Below are 15,765 nucleotides of genomic sequence, written 5' to 3' on the forward strand. Positions count from 1 at the left end.
TCAGCAGATTCACTGACCCAGAATCCTTCTCTAACCTTGACAAGGTCCAGTTCTCCACTGTGGTCTTGACAGCTCCAGCAAAGCTTCCTCTCCCCTGCTGGATCGTCCCATGCAAAACGCTGAGCTTCACCTGGTCTCAGTGCCCAAGACTCCTCACATCCTCTGCACAAGCAGAGACACAGACACCGATTAGAGTTAGGAAACATATTCACACACACAGATGTAAAAAAAAAAAAAAAAAAAAAGTACCAGTACTTTTGGTACCACAGTGGAAAAAGGAGAACTTGTGCACAGCTCGCATGTGAAAGACACTTCGTAATCAAATTCCTTGTCTTGACGATTGGTTTGGTTTAACACCCAGGTAAAAATAATAATAATATTAATAATATTTTGGATCTGTGCATTAAACAGTTTAAATGAGATCTTACAGATCTTTCTTTGAACATTAAATATATTTTTTAGTTTATTATTATTTAACACTGTATATACTATACAATACAGACTGTATTTGATCAAAAATACAGTAAATACAGTAATGTTGTAAAATATGATTACAATTTAACAACTTTTTTCATTTTAATATATTTTAAAACACTAGCTGCAATAGCTGCTTCTTAAGGATTCTTCGATAAATAGAAAGAACATTTTTGTAACAATATAAATATCTTCACTTTTGATCAATTTAATGCATCCTTGCTTAATAAAAGTATAACCACAAACCACAAATGTATTTAATTGTTTATATTCATTTGTTTTGTTTGTATTTTTTCTTTTGTCTTTATTTTACTACTGGCTTAATTCAGTTAAAACAACAGAATGTAGTCTTCAAGTATTCCTCAATTAAGTAAACATCGCTCTTAAGTTAATATTTATATCAACATTTAACATTTAAATAAAACAGCGTTGTCAATAGCAATTCGTTTTTGCTGTGGTATAACAATTACTTTGTGAGATTTGTGAAATCATGGTATTGGTCTTATTGACTACTGAAACCTGGGTATTGTGATAACCCTAAGTTTTCACAAAAGACCTTTGATTAGATTAGATTTAGATTTTCTAGATCTTCATGGTCTATCTCTTCAGACATATTCAGACTTTTCATTCATCTGTCATATGAAGTAAAATATTAAAGCGGTCAGACCTCTGTCTAAAGTTGACCGTTGCTGCGGGCGTGTGGTTCACAACCAAAGCAGGTGCAGCTCCATCATAGTAATCAGTGAAGCTGACGACAGTGGAGTGGTCTGAGATATTCACATCCGCTATAACGCCACCATACTGATGGAAAAGAAGATTAGAATTAGTTGCTCAATACGGTCTAATAAAGTATGTTTAGCATCCTGTTTACATTCAGAGCATGTTCACCTGATCCATGCGCAGCAGAGTCCCGCTGTCCTGCTTGCTGAAGAAGAACGATTTGGAGGTAGATTCAGATCCCACAACTCGTGCACACAGCTTCCCTGTGCTGGACTCAGGCCAAAAAGGCAAACACTGTAACACACACAATTGTACAGTCAACACAAATACAATGAGTGCATACTGCTGCCTTTGATAAAAGATGAATTCATCTCTGACCTCAGTGGAGGAGATGTAGTGCCACTTGTTGCTGAAAACATTGTTATTTTGCACCTCTCCAACCTCAAGCTCAAACGAAGACTTGTTGACCAGCGTGTAGAAGGGACTCATGGTAACAATTCGTGTCAGATTAAAGCTGCTCATCTTGATGCTGACCCCAACCTGGTACATCAAATGAGATTTTCCATACTGTACATTATAATGTTGTTGTGTCTAAATTCACATGTACAGTAGCGTTTATTTTTAATGTATTTTAGTGTATAGATTTTTAATATCGGGCATCTCTAATCAGCCATAACATGAAAATAATAAAATATAAGAGAGATGCACCAATATTAAAATTCTTTGACGATTCATGGACAACCTGTCACTCACATAACATCACAGCAATAGCAAACTACTATGATCCAAAAAACAACAACAACAATCCAATCAATTCCAGATGGACAAAATCAAGTCCCGCTCTACATTTTTCTTGTTCGAGAAGCCGTTTCACTCGGATATATGTCACAATAACGGAAGAAAAGATTATCGCAACTACCGTTTCATGCTGAATTTAAATGTTCAAAGCATTTACCAGGTAGTCCCCGCCTTTGTCTGGACAGCGCACACATCCATAGCTGCCGACAGTGTCCAATGAGAAGCCATCAGACCAGGAGCTGGTGGACACACAGAGTTGCACCTGAAAGGAAGAGCAGCATGTTAATTTAGAAAGGAATATCTGAACATTTTGTATTCAAATCTACAGGTAAAACATGGCTTTCTGAACATGACAGTCCAAACACATTTTTATTCATGATTTGGCTAATAGCTGGTACAGATTTATTGTTCAAACACTGCCAACGAGCACAATCCAACCTTATTTTTGCTGAAGAGATTCTTCTTTTTAAAGGAGAACAGAATGACGTCTCTGAAGTCGGATGGGTGTTTCACACAGGTATCCTCGGCACGATACTGCAGCACGCGGGACGTCTTATTGATGATCCAGTATGGACTATAAACAGAGAGGATCATTTTGCTGTTCACGTGAGACACATGCACACCCACGTCCAAGGTCAGTCCCTCTGTGGTGTCGCAGGTGAAGCAGACGGAGAAGAACTCAGGCATGTCTCTGCTAACCCTCATACGCCCAGTCCAGTTGCGACCTTGGTACTTGATCAAAACAAGTTCCATTATTTCACCGCCAACATTCGAATTCAGCACATCAGCCGCACTGCCCTCCTGAAGCTCATAGAAGTCAGCAGAGCCCTATGAGAGACGTGATGAGGTTAATAAATGTATGTTGGCTAATATGAAATAGGTAATAAATCATACTGATTTTTAATATGAACGTGTCATACAAAAATGTTTGGGGTCAGTACGATTTTTTGAATTATTTTTTTATTCAGCAAGGACAAATTAAATTGATCAAGAGTGACACTATTGACATTTAAAATATATTAAATTACGAAAAAGGTATTTTAAATTGTAATAATATTTCACAATATTACTGTTGTGACTGTATTTTTGATCAAATAAATGCAGTCTTGGTGAGCATAAGAGACTTTTTAACATTTAAACAAATCTTACTGACCACAAACTTTTAAATGGTAGTGAATGTCAAATGGATTTTAGCATTTGTGTATTGAAACTGCAATATTCCACACCTCCAGTAGATAGCGTATTGAGTAAGGTAGCAGGTTTTTGACAGTCACAGCTGGGTGCAGGTGGATAACATAAGCAGGGTCCCAGTCCCCTTCCCCGTGGCTGGCGATGTGGCTGAGGTCATCAGGCACAGCCAGTGTGTTCACCACCAGTGGCAGGAAGCTGCTGTCTATGGCAGGGCACTGCAGCACTGCTTGAACCTCGGAGCTCAGGTGCACCTGTTCCTTCCATGAGATGCACGTGGACGATGCGCGATACAGATCTTCTAAAGGACCAACAGGCAGCAAGAACAGCTGACTCCTGATGGAATACATATAGCACAGAAAGTTACATTATAAAGTACAAAAAAGTACAGGTAGTTTATTTGACAGTATATTGCAGGGGTGTCAAGCTCAAGATAAAAAAAATACTAAATTATGCAAAAAAAGAATTAAATGTTTGTGATCATTTACAATTTTGTATATTTGTAATATATTATATTTTTTAGCTTTTTGATAGGGTCGCAGAACTCTTTAATGTGTTGTTTTGGACCTTTTCGTTCGCTTTGTACTCTGAAATGGATAATTAAATCTGAAGTTATCCAGCTAAGAGCAGCATGTTGCTTCTCTTTTTCTTGTCAAATGATGATTGTTTGATTAATATTCTCTAATTGGCGATTTTATATGTAAATGTAATCTAAAGCCCCCTGGTGCATGAAAACAATACACTTGACACCCCTGGTATAGTGATTGAATTGTAAATATGCATGATATGTAGTCAAAGATCTTCTTTACAGTTGCCACTCATGATATTTAACGCATGTGAATTCAAAATGCACTGAAACAAAGCAATTACACTTAGCCCATACCTGTAAGCTTCTAGGGGAACATGACACTCCTTCTCAGGCTCAGCAACCCCTACATTCACCATCACTCCAAGTTCAGAAGAGTACTTCAGAATGGCAAAAGGCACTGAGAAATGGTTCTTTATCTGTTAACACATAATTGACATACAGTTAACGTACAATAAAATATCAATGTCACCGTGATTTTAACAAGGTCGTTTTCATGAATGATTATTTCTTTATCGAGACAGGTGGACAGATGTACGCTCTCTGCAGGTAAAAGTGAGCAGACGAACCTGTAGGGGGGACCGTACTGTGATGACCTTGTTGCCCTCGCTGGCGTCGATCTGAAGCAGCACAGACACAGCTTCCATTTGCATGGGTCCTCTGACATTATACAGTCTGCGGCCAGGCTTACCCAACGGGATATTTGAAATCTCACTATAACCTGAGGGAACTGCACAGAGGACATTTAGGGTAGGGCATTCATGACCTAAAAAGTATTACACTATCTCAAATATCATAGGATAATATAAAAATGATTTAAGTAAATAAACAATTTCAAGTATTCAAGGTAATTTCAAGGTAATATAACAAATAGAATAACCAGATCTGACTTCCTATATGCTTGTATGGGTAACTTAAGCCGTTTCTCAATACCAAGTACGCAAAGTTCGGACTTGAGTCCTTGGTAGTTCGGACTGACAAGTTCGACTCAGGAGAACGAACTCCCGAGGACGGGAGGACACAAGTCCGATAATTCTGCAAATGGAACAGCGGCGTACTTGATAGCGTCACTCATGCAGCTCGCTCTGGCTACTCCGGTTATCTCTTTAGGCTACAAATAAAACAAAATATGTTATAAACCACCACTTTGCCTCTTTTCATTTTCATTTAAAAAAAAATCTTTAACATAATGGCCACACAAATGTGGTTCAGGAAGCGCAATTGATTATCTTCACTGCATATTTACAACAACACGAAATATAAAGCACAACCCTGACTCTTTTTGTTTTCATTTTAAAAATATGATGAATAAAAAACATTATAATATTGATCATTAAAACGAATATTTAGCAAAAAGAGACAGGGTTGTGTCATATATGTATATACAGTGAAGAGAATAGGCATGCAGACTATAATAAAATATTGTATAGGCTATGTTTTAAATAGCCTATATAAAATAAAATGACATAACCTTTTTTGTTAAATGTCAGTTTTAATGATCAATAATAGCCATTCTAAAAGTATAAGTAGGCTAGCCTAAAAGGTATAAGAAGCTATACAACAATAAAGCCACAACGATTCAGTCAAACATAAGTCAGCTCTCGCTAAAACGTTAAATTTAAATAGACTAACGTTAAATAAAGCTATGAAACTTCACTTTGCTCTCAGCTAAAACGTTTTGCCAGGGAACAAATTATACATTAATGAGACAAATAAAATAAATAAATCGCCTGTTGGATATACACAAGACGATTTATATCTCATGTTAGTTAAACCACTAGACTAGACATCCGAGCCACCGGCAAGTCAGCAGCACTAGCCGAGAGAGGCTGTTCTCGGCGGGGTACGAGCGCCGAGCGTCCGATTGCCTGGTTCTCAAAACTCCGAAAACGTCAGATCAAATTTTCAAATAGGCGCTATCTTTATAAATAAACCAAAGATTTGAGCTTTTAACAACTACATTCTCGCCTGAAATACTCTTAAAACTACATTTTGTGACACAATTATAGCAGTATTTTTAAATTACGCGGGGTTTCTCCTCTGCTATTGACGCTTGCTGGTTGGTGTGAGATGCATTCTGGGATACCTGGCTGTCTGAAGTCCGCACAAGTCACCTCTCGATGCATCCTCGGTAAAAGGGGCGGATCAAGAACACATCCGGGGATTCGAACTGGACTTGGCTAGATGTGAACTTTGAATTGGAACAGTACTAGGGCAGCGACTGATGACGTTTCACAAGTCCACAAGAACACAAGTACAGACAAGTTCGCATATTGAGAAACGGCTTTAGACAGCGACCTACCAAGACAGCATTTTTGGGCATCATAGACATGCTTGAACTTTCTAAGTGCATATTATGCCCAAAAATGCTATCTAGGTAGGCAGCTTACTAGGTTTTGGGGTGCAACCGTAGGCATTTGAATAGTTTACAAGGTGTATATTATCCATGTTACTGACCTACACTGAGATTAAATAAGCAGCTTTCCTGCCTCTGCAGTGTGGACAGTCGTGATGAACGCTCAAACGATGAATGGTCTAAATCCACACTTTTATCCACAGCCAATTCATGCAGTTTTCCCGGTGTGGATGAGCCAACCAAACGCAGGTTAGCGCTGTGCTGAACAATGAGAGGAATGCCTAATGAATTGCGAATGGTGAATGAGGATTTCTCCTTGAGAGAATGGTCGAAAGTGGAGGCTGTGCTCTCGGAGAATGCCTGACAAGAGAGAAATAAATGAACAAGTTTAATTTGTATATGTTTAGCATACACTACTGTTCAAAAGTTTTGGGTTGGATTTTTTCTTTTTATGTTTCCGAAAGAAGTCTTTTATTCTCACCAAGGATGCATTTATTTAACAAACATACAGTAAAACAGTAATATTGTGAAATATTAAAACATTTTAAAATAACAGTTTTCTATTTTAATATATTTTATATTTCCTGCTGAATTTTCAGCATCATCACTCCAGTCTTCAGTGTCACATAATCCTTCAGAAATCATTCTAATATGACGATTTGGTGTTCATGAAACATTTCTTATTATTATCAAATGTTGAAAACAGTTGTGCTACTTAAAAGTTTTGTGGAAACCATGATACTTTTTTTTCAGGATTGTTGGATCCTTCATGCGAAAAGTAAAAAAAAAACAAAAAAAAATCTTTTAGAACATTATAAAGGAATATATTAATGTCACTTTTTGTTTACCTTAGCCAGGTTGTTGAAGACACCGAGGCAGCACTTGGACACTGTGATGTTCATGGTGTCTTTGGAACATATGGTGATGGCTGTGCGAGGTTCTGGCAACATAATAAAATCCTCCCCAGGACCTGGACTTTTATCTCGAACAGGGTTATTCTTCATCTGCACACAGAAACACACAAATAATCACTAACACAACAACCTTCAAGATATTTGATAGGGTGGGAACGTGGATTCATGTGTATACGCAGAAGTGAAAAAAGAAGCGAAATTCTACTTGCGTCTAATTTGAGCTTCCACCTCTGTTTCCCATTGTCCACTCTCTCAAGCAGTGGCTCCCATACTGCATGAGTCTCGTTGAAGTAATTCACCTCCAGTGTCATATCCGCAGAGACACTAAGCAATGACGACCAGTTCTGAGCAGTACCGGTGAACGATGATTCTGCAAGCAGCAAGGGAACAGTCCGATGCCCCAAGCCGGACTCCAACGTGACCTGCACCACCTTCACGCTCAACCTAAAACTCTCTCCGTCCTTACTGCTGTCCACGTCCTTAAAGCTCTCGGTGACCTCGGAGGCCATGTCCACACCAAGGAACCAGTAGTTTGCATTAGCAACTTTTATCAAAGACCAGAGACTGTTCAGGTCATCGGGCGTCTGCTGTGACGGCTCTTCTTTAGGTTTGGGAGCCATGGCCGCCGTGATGGTAATGAAAGTGTTAAGAATGATGGGAGAGATCTGAGACAGCAAGAGGGAGAAAAAGCAGGTTAGTTCAACACAGATTAGTAAATACTCAAATGATATGTAATGAAAACATAAGATATTTGCATAATACTGTATACATTTACACAGAGAGGTCAGATGTCAGATGTCATAATCTTGACATACAGTTACAGCATCTTTGTACACACAAAAAAAAAGGTGTAGTCTTTTACAGTTTAGGGAGCAAATACACTAGCGTTCAAAAGTCTGGGGTCAGTAGAAATCAATACTGTTATTCACAAGGATGCATTAAATTGATTAAATGTGACTGTAAATTTCTACTTCAACTACTGAAAATGGAATTCCTTTGAACTTCTAATCATCAAAGAATCAAAGAATCCACAAAAATATTAAACAGCAGAAATGTGTCTTAACATTGATAAAAAGAAATGTTTCTTGAGCTACAAATCAGTGTATCAGAAGGATTTCAGAAGAATCATGTGACACTGAAGACTGGAGTAATAATACTGAAAATTCAGCTTTTCCATCACAGGAATAAATTACATTTTAAAATAATTAAAACAGAAAAAAGTTATTTTAAACTGTAATAATATTTCACAATATTACTGTTTTACTGTATATTTGATAAATAAATGCAGCCTTGGAGAGCATAAGAGACTTCTTTTCTAAAACATTAAAAATTGTATCGACCCTAAACTACTGAACGGTAATGTATATGTTCCTCTATTTATTTCACAAGATATCAATATGGCAAACAGATAACACCCACTTTTACTATGACCTCCTCTACAGTTACAGAACCAGTTAATGGGGCATTGGCTGGCATTTTGGTCTCAAAGTCAACAGAGCACGGTCTCAGCACCTGCACAAATTCATAGTTTGCAAATCATTAAAGAGACAACTGCAGTTACATAACATGCAATATATTTTCGCTGCACCTCATGAAAAAAACAAACATAAAACTTTATTCCTGTTGTAAAAATAGAGTTAAAACAGAAAAACAGTAGGAATCAATAAACATACGGTGGTCACGGCTTTGTCACCCTCCGTCCTGATGAAGGGGCAGGCGAGCACTTTGAGGCTTTTGACGCTGGCCTTCATGGCCTGGCCGGTGTCTTCAGACAGCAGGCTAAAATTACACTGGAATGAGGCTACCAGCGCAGGAGCATCGGCCTTCATCAGATCAGCCACAAACACAACCTCTGGGTCCATCACAACTGCTCGCAGTTTTGTTCTCGGAGCTGGGGCTGATGATAGAAAAGAAGTTTTTTTTTTTAAACACAATTTTCCATGATTTTCCCAGTTATGAATGATGATCAGATAAATATTTTTGTTTTAATTTATAGACACTGTACTCAAGTATTTCTAGCCAAAATACTTTAGAACTGATAAGAAAATGCATATTATTGACTATAACTATTTTCATGATCAGGAAGGTTTGATTAATTTCCATGACTTTTCCAGGTCTGGAAATAACACTTTTGAAATTCCCTGACATTTCCTATTTCCAGGACTGTGAGACACAAACATTATTTTTGCAGTTCTGTTTGACGCTGCTGGTAGCAAAAAATGACAAACTTAACCTTTACAACTGCAAGTACAGGTTTAACCCAAATTGTTCTGAGACCCTCAATGACAAAAAGTTGTTCACAGTGTAAATCTACAATATACTGGCATCGCACAACATTTTACATGCAACAGCTCATTTTGTTCAGCATAAGCATTCACACCTGCTTTAGGTTCACACTGGAATTTGGGTTCTGAGACGTATTTGAGCGGCAGCTGATTGGTTTTCTCTTGCTGTGTAGGCGAACTTGTAGGCAGGGCTTGCACAAAAAAGTCGGCAACAGCCAACAGGAACTCCACGCTAGCACACAGATAGAGCTTCTGCAGCACAGCGACCACCGAGCGCTCATCCACACTCTGAGAATATTTCACATCAATCATGGGATCCGTTGTCTCCTCATCACGCCTTCCCAGCATCCTATAGGTAAAAATAATAATGAGCGATCAAACCAGAGGGATGAGGCCTAGAAACAAGACTGTACAAAAAGTAGATGCTTATTTCTTCTGAAATGCTCTGTCTGTCAATTATTTTATGTAATGTAACATTAAATAAAAGTGTTTCTTAGCTGTAATTAAATGTTTAAAACTATTTTTTTTTACATTTCATGTTTTTGAAAGAAGTCTCTTGTGCTCACCAAGGCTAGATTTATTTGACCAAAATAAAGAAAAAACATTAATATTATGAAATATTATTACAATTTAAATGAACTGTTTTCAATTTTCATATATTTTAAAAAGTAATTTATTCCTGTGATTCCTGTGGCACACTCCAGTTTTCAGTGTCACATGATCTTTTCAAAAACATTTACAAAAATGTTTTAATCATAGCTAACTTTTGACCGGTAGTACACATATTGTAATTTATAAATAATATATATATAATTATATATATAATTATTATTTATTATAATAAATTATGTTTATTAGGTGTATAATGTATTATATAATTGTCAGTTATTGTATTAGGTTTTATTATGTGTAAATCACCTGGATGTGACTCTTTGAATGCCGCTCCTCCTGTCATCCAGTGTGCATGTGGTGAGGATGGTGGAGACCTCTATATTTCCATTACTAAACATTTTGCCTGAAGTCTCCATTTTACGCAGCATAAATTCACCTAAACACAATTGCTCCTGATGTACAGAGGGCTACAGAAAGAAAGAGAGATAGAGAGGGGGGGGATAAAATGCTTTTTTTAAATGATCACTTTAGGACTGTAACTGTAAACAGTCACTGTTGTCCACCAATCTGTAGGCTTTATACACACCTGTACAGGGTCGTTACTGTAGAGCATGAGGCCAAGCGACTCAACATTAAATCTGAATTTGACACTCTCCAGAAGCTCCGTCTCCTTCAGTTTATTTTCAGACAGCTTCTCCACAAGAATCTCAGAGCCTACACAAAAGAAGGCCATCCGTTGAGTTCTACTCTATAAGCAAGATCATTATATAAAACATCTGTGTGTAACTGTTTTCTCTCACCAGTGGCTGTACGTGCTCTGACAAGCACACTCTCTTGTTTGAGGGCTAACTCTGAGCCAATCGGTGTGTCAGATTGAAGGCTGCTCGCCTCCCCGATGTTCTCCATCAGAATCCGCAGCAGGACAGTCAGGTCATCTTGACACAGAGCCACCTGGAACATGTGAGAATCTTAATTCATTTTCCAACAATCACTCCAATTTTATAATTACATATAACCAGATCCCAGAATATATGGACCAGCCAAAACTATAATAATTATTATAGTTTATAAAAATAGTAATTTCCACAGACAGTGACATTAGATCCATTTAAAGGGATAGTTCACCCAAAAATGAAAATTCTGTCATCATTAACTCACCCTCAAGTTGTTCAAAACCTATATGAATTTCTTTGTTATGTGGAACATAAAAGAATACATTTTGAAGAATGTTTGTAACCAAACAGTTGTGGGGCACTATTGACTTCCATAGTATTTTTTTCATATTATGGAAATCAATGGTTCCCCACAATTGTTTGGTTGCCTTCAAAATATTAATTTTTTGTTCAGCAGAAGAAAGAACACAAGAACAGGTTTGGAACAACTTGAGGGTGAGTAAAAGCATGAAGTAAAAACATTTATTTTTTCTAATTGCATGTTAATGATGTTAGAGTGAACGATTTATCAATGCAAATTATTATTTTTTTCTTTGTTATTTTAATAAAAATATAACTAGATCTTGCAGAGAAACTACCAGACTTTTTCAATAACCTGGTTAAAAAAAATTATAATTCACTCTCTATCTATCAGGGTTTCTCAAACTCGGTCCTGGAGGGCCACTGTCCTGCACAGTTTAGCTCCAACCCTGATCAAACACACCTGAGCAAGCTAATCAATGTCTTCAGGATCACTAGAAACTCACAGCTAGCTGTGTTTGATCAGGGTTGGAGCTAAACTGTGCAGGACAGTGGCCCTCCAGGACCGAGTTTGAGAAACCCTGCTCTATATACTTTGCTACTTCTGTTATATTGCGACTTTTTAAAAAGCGGAGAATATGTTCTGGCATAATACATGCGGTATGTGAACAGACCTTCATGGGCTTCAGATCTCCATCCACCTCTATGGCAGCCATCTTCTGGTACCATGATGCCGCCAGGTTACGTTTTACAGACAGAACCAGGTTGACTGGCTCCAACAGTTTTGAACTAGGCTGATTTGAGTCCTGCTCCATGAAAATTCTGAGGATATCGGACAAAAGGATGCATAAGAGGAAACATGCAAAGTTGTATAATGGACAACTAGAATGCTGGCTTTGAAAATTCATGAAATGAATTCTGTTCAGTTTATTATCAGATCTTTAAATGGACATATGCTGCATATAATTATACTGTGCAAAGTAAGTCTGAGAATCCTAGATAAGCTTCATGGCAGTGGGCTACCTGGACAGCTTTAGCTGAGTGAGCTCGATATCCATATTATCTATGACAGCAGGCAGCGGACAACCTTCCACTGGGAGCAGAGAGAAGCTGTTTCTCACAGTAATGAGACCCAGGTCCGCCTCCACAGCATTATGGGATGTGGAGGACTGAGGGATTATGATAAGGGGGGCCTTCAGTCTAATGTTCATGGCAAGTCTGAAGCTCTTTTGAGCAAAATCCCTCACACTGGAAGCTGCTTTCTCCGCGGCCTGAGCCGTGGCGGCACTGAGAGCCTCTTTAGCTGTCTGGAAGTTATTACTGAAATTCTGTAGAGAGAGAGAGAAAGTAAAGGTAAGTTAGTGTGCTTGAATTAGCAGAGGCCATGGGTGCAATTCAAACTCACCAGCAATGACATGACAAATTTGTGAAGGTAGACCACTTGAATACAGCCCACGTTGAGTTTCACTTTGCCATCGACATTTGAAGTGTCTGTATACCCAGCCCCCTCAGTGGCTTTGGGTGTTAGACTCATGCTGAAGCTGAACACCTCATCGCCAACGATGGAGATGGCCTAGAGAACCAGAAATAACAAATAACAGATATTGCAGTTCACTTTACTTTCACTTCAGTTGTATTTTGTTTAAATAAAATCCAACTTAAAAATACATAATTGTAAATAAAAGAGTAAATAGTTAAATGAATGGTAAAAGTCTATAAGATTAACTGTCTGGCTAACTTGCCTTCTTGTGAATTGTTTTAGGATCCACATTGATGACGATGAAGTCACGCAGACGTGTGGATATGTGTGTCTGAGTTCCTTGCATTTGTAGAGAACCATCCAAACCTACAGGAGGAGCAGTTTTATAATCAACCACCAAACAAAACCAGCTTTAGAATAAACAAGAAATATATATAAGCAGATGATACACAGAAAACAAATAAACAAGTTGCTTTAATACAACCATTTAAAAAAAAAAATACAATAATACAACGTGATTATAAAATTTTCTGGCAAAAAACTAAAGAAATATCCTAAATACAATAATAATGATGTACTAAAAGCTTACATTTTAAAGCCTGTATTAATTTATTATTGTTTTGCAGTAGCAGTAATGTAGTAACTTTATAACAATATATAGCACATACGTGTTTTTTCATTTTCAAAAAAGAAATGGATTGAAACCTTGAATCTTGATGTCTGCCATGTTGCTCTTCTGGTCACACACCAACACATTAAATGCACCAAGCTGCATATTCACCATCAGGTCAATGATGTCACCATCAGAGGGAGAGCTCAATGCAGCTAAGACAAAAAACAATTCTTTATTACTTCATTCTTAAAATGTGTGAAAGAATTCAGTGTTTGTCAGTTTCAGTATGTTTACTGGATTTAGCTGAGGTAGTTCTCATGTCGTCACTCTTTTTGATCTCTCTCTCAGGCGAGGGCAGACTGCTGGTGGTCAGGGCAGCAGACAGGAAGTCCATAGTAGAGAGGAGAGCCTCAGTATGCAACATCAAGTCTAGGGAGGAGAATACCACCTAAAGACACACAAAGGCCTGTCACACCCTAAATTTCCAAAACTGTATATTATTTTACATTATTTACAGATGCTTACATTGATCTTCTGCTCAGTATTCTGGTAAACGCTAGCAAAGTTGGGCCCATTTCGATCAGCCTACAAAGACAGGAATCAAGTTTAAGATCTCCATTCATGCATTCAATGGAGCATGAACCTCTCAACCCCTGCTACTTGTTTGTCTTCCATTATGAAGATTTCAACTAATTCTAGGAATACATTAAAAATAATCCAATCAATATTGAAAGATCAATTAGCACTGTTTCTGAAAATATTACATAGCCATCTATACATTTACACATCTATGCATTTCATCAGAACTTGATAATTATGCATTCATGTCTCTGGACTTTTAACAGTATACTCATGAATGACAGTCTCAATTCAGAGAAATGGCCATCAGGAGCTAAAATAAAAGGCACTCCATAAACACTAAATAGCGTAATGGCTAATAGCTGGATTTAATTGTCCAGATGCTTTGAATTCATGTGCTGACTTTAATTAAAACCCAAACACAAAATTTGTTGTCATCATTTACTCACCCTCAAGTTATTCTAAACCTGTATGAGTTTCTTACTTCTGTTGAACAAAAAAGAAGATATTTTAAAGACTGTTGGTAACCAGACAGTTGACGGCACCCATTGACTTCCATAGTTTTTTTTTTCCTACTATGGAAGTCAATGGGTGCCATCAACTTACCAACATTCTTTAAAATATCTTATTTTTTGTTCAACAGTAGAAACAAACTCACACAGGTTTAGAACAACATGAGGGTGAGTAAATTACAAAATTTAAATTTTTGGGTGAACTACCCCTTGACAATATAGGCTTGACTATATTTTCAATCACTTGAAAATATAGGAGGTTTTTAACAATGTTGGTATAGGGAGTTTGAGCTTACAGATTATGCAATGATTGAAATTGTGCACTCACATTTGTACATCAGAAAGAATAGATACCTTAAAATATTTGACTTCAAAAAGATCTGCTCCAGACTCTGCTGAAGAACTGATTATACAGAGCGGCTCTCCATTTGAATCTAGAAAAAAAAGAAGATTTATTTATATTATATACTTAAAATATGTGTTTATAGGTTCACAAATATAAATTAATTCTACTAATTTATAAAATTGTGTTGCTTTGCACTGTGAGGTTTTTAAACCAAGCGCTACAAACCAGGGAATTCTAGGCACTTCATGGAAATGGTTTTGATGTATGTTGTGGCCTCCATGTCATATTTTCGAACTTTGGTATCAATTCCAAGCTGAGCTACATGGAGAACCAAAAAGGGAGACTCTTGCCCATTTTTAGCCTTTTTCAACTTCAGCATAACCTACAAAAATGGGAATATACAGGATTCTCAGTCCACACCAGGTTTCTAGTCAACAAATCTGAAGTTATTACTGCAAGACAACTGAAAATAAGAACTTAAGTGAGGTTAATCACCTCCTTGATTTCAAAATTGAGCAGCACATTGACAACATTCTCAGTAAAAGCACCATTGGTCAATTCAGGTTGAAGCCCTGTCCCCACAGGAAGTGTCACTATCAGTCCTTCATCTATAACAGCTTCATCTGTGGAGGAAAAAAGGGTCAAATTAAGTACTCAAAGAAACTTTACTGACTGAAGTTTAGTGACAGATTAAACCTTTAGCAGAAGTTTTTGTTCCCTCCACCGCAGCGGTCCTGCTTCCCTCGCCAATGTTCTCTGCTAGGATTCTCATGAGGACCCCAAAATCCTCCTGGCCAAGAGCCATCTACAGATACCAGAAAAGTACTAATCTTTAGTCTTTAGTTCTCTCCAGGCAATCATCTTTGGCTCCCATTTTAAATTTTAGATTAAACACTTTCACTTTCGAAACATCCACAAGAAACTCACGTTCATTGATCTAAGTACTCCTTTGACCTCCACTCCAGGAATTTTGTTGTACCAGTTGGAAGCCAAATTACGCTTGACTAAAAGCTCGAGATTTATGGGCTCCAGAATTTCAATATCTAGATGAGCAGCATCATGCTTCAGAACAGTCCTGGAGAAAGAAGATCAAATATACAAGACTGAGA

General features: G+C 37.6%; 1 protein-coding gene across 2 annotated transcripts in view; it reads right to left on the reverse strand.

The window, feature by feature from the left end:
• The window catches only part of vps13c (vacuolar protein sorting 13 homolog C), a 53,620-nt gene that overhangs the window by 12,998 nt on the left and 24,857 nt on the right, over positions 1-15,765 (reverse strand). For both annotated transcript variants that reach the window (XM_084405126.1, XM_084405125.1), the window contains 30 exons: positions 15,584-15,731; positions 15,353-15,461; positions 15,152-15,279; positions 14,882-15,038; positions 14,665-14,744; positions 13,745-13,804; positions 13,514-13,667; positions 13,312-13,431; positions 12,869-12,972; positions 12,532-12,699; positions 12,150-12,454; positions 11,801-11,948; positions 10,734-10,884; positions 10,520-10,647; positions 10,240-10,400; positions 9,417-9,670; positions 8,710-8,933; positions 8,456-8,548; positions 7,246-7,701; positions 6,971-7,126; positions 6,224-6,482; positions 4,336-4,496; positions 4,064-4,185; positions 3,219-3,516; positions 2,431-2,820; positions 2,150-2,254; positions 1,573-1,734; positions 1,363-1,488; positions 1,142-1,275; positions 36-162 (listed from right to left, as the gene is read on the reverse strand). In XM_084405126.1, the coding sequence (XP_084261252.1) occupies positions 36-162; positions 1,142-1,275; positions 1,363-1,488; positions 1,573-1,734; positions 2,150-2,254; positions 2,431-2,820; positions 3,219-3,516; positions 4,064-4,185; positions 4,336-4,496; positions 6,224-6,482; positions 6,971-7,126; positions 7,246-7,701; positions 8,456-8,548; positions 8,710-8,933; positions 9,417-9,670; positions 10,240-10,400; positions 10,520-10,647; positions 10,734-10,884; positions 11,801-11,948; positions 12,150-12,454; positions 12,532-12,699; positions 12,869-12,972; positions 13,312-13,431; positions 13,514-13,667; positions 13,745-13,804; positions 14,665-14,744; positions 14,882-15,038; positions 15,152-15,279; positions 15,353-15,461; positions 15,584-15,731 (5,188 nt within the window). The remainder of the gene's footprint in view (positions 1-35; positions 163-1,141; positions 1,276-1,362; positions 1,489-1,572; positions 1,735-2,149; positions 2,255-2,430; positions 2,821-3,218; positions 3,517-4,063; positions 4,186-4,335; positions 4,497-6,223; positions 6,483-6,970; positions 7,127-7,245; positions 7,702-8,455; positions 8,549-8,709; positions 8,934-9,416; positions 9,671-10,239; positions 10,401-10,519; positions 10,648-10,733; positions 10,885-11,800; positions 11,949-12,149; positions 12,455-12,531; positions 12,700-12,868; positions 12,973-13,311; positions 13,432-13,513; positions 13,668-13,744; positions 13,805-14,664; positions 14,745-14,881; positions 15,039-15,151; positions 15,280-15,352; positions 15,462-15,583; positions 15,732-15,765) is intronic.

This window comes from Rutilus rutilus (assembly GCF_951802725.1).
Source record: "Rutilus rutilus genome assembly, chromosome: 3".
Classification (NCBI taxonomy): domain Eukaryota; kingdom Metazoa; phylum Chordata; class Actinopteri; order Cypriniformes; family Leuciscidae; genus Rutilus; species Rutilus rutilus.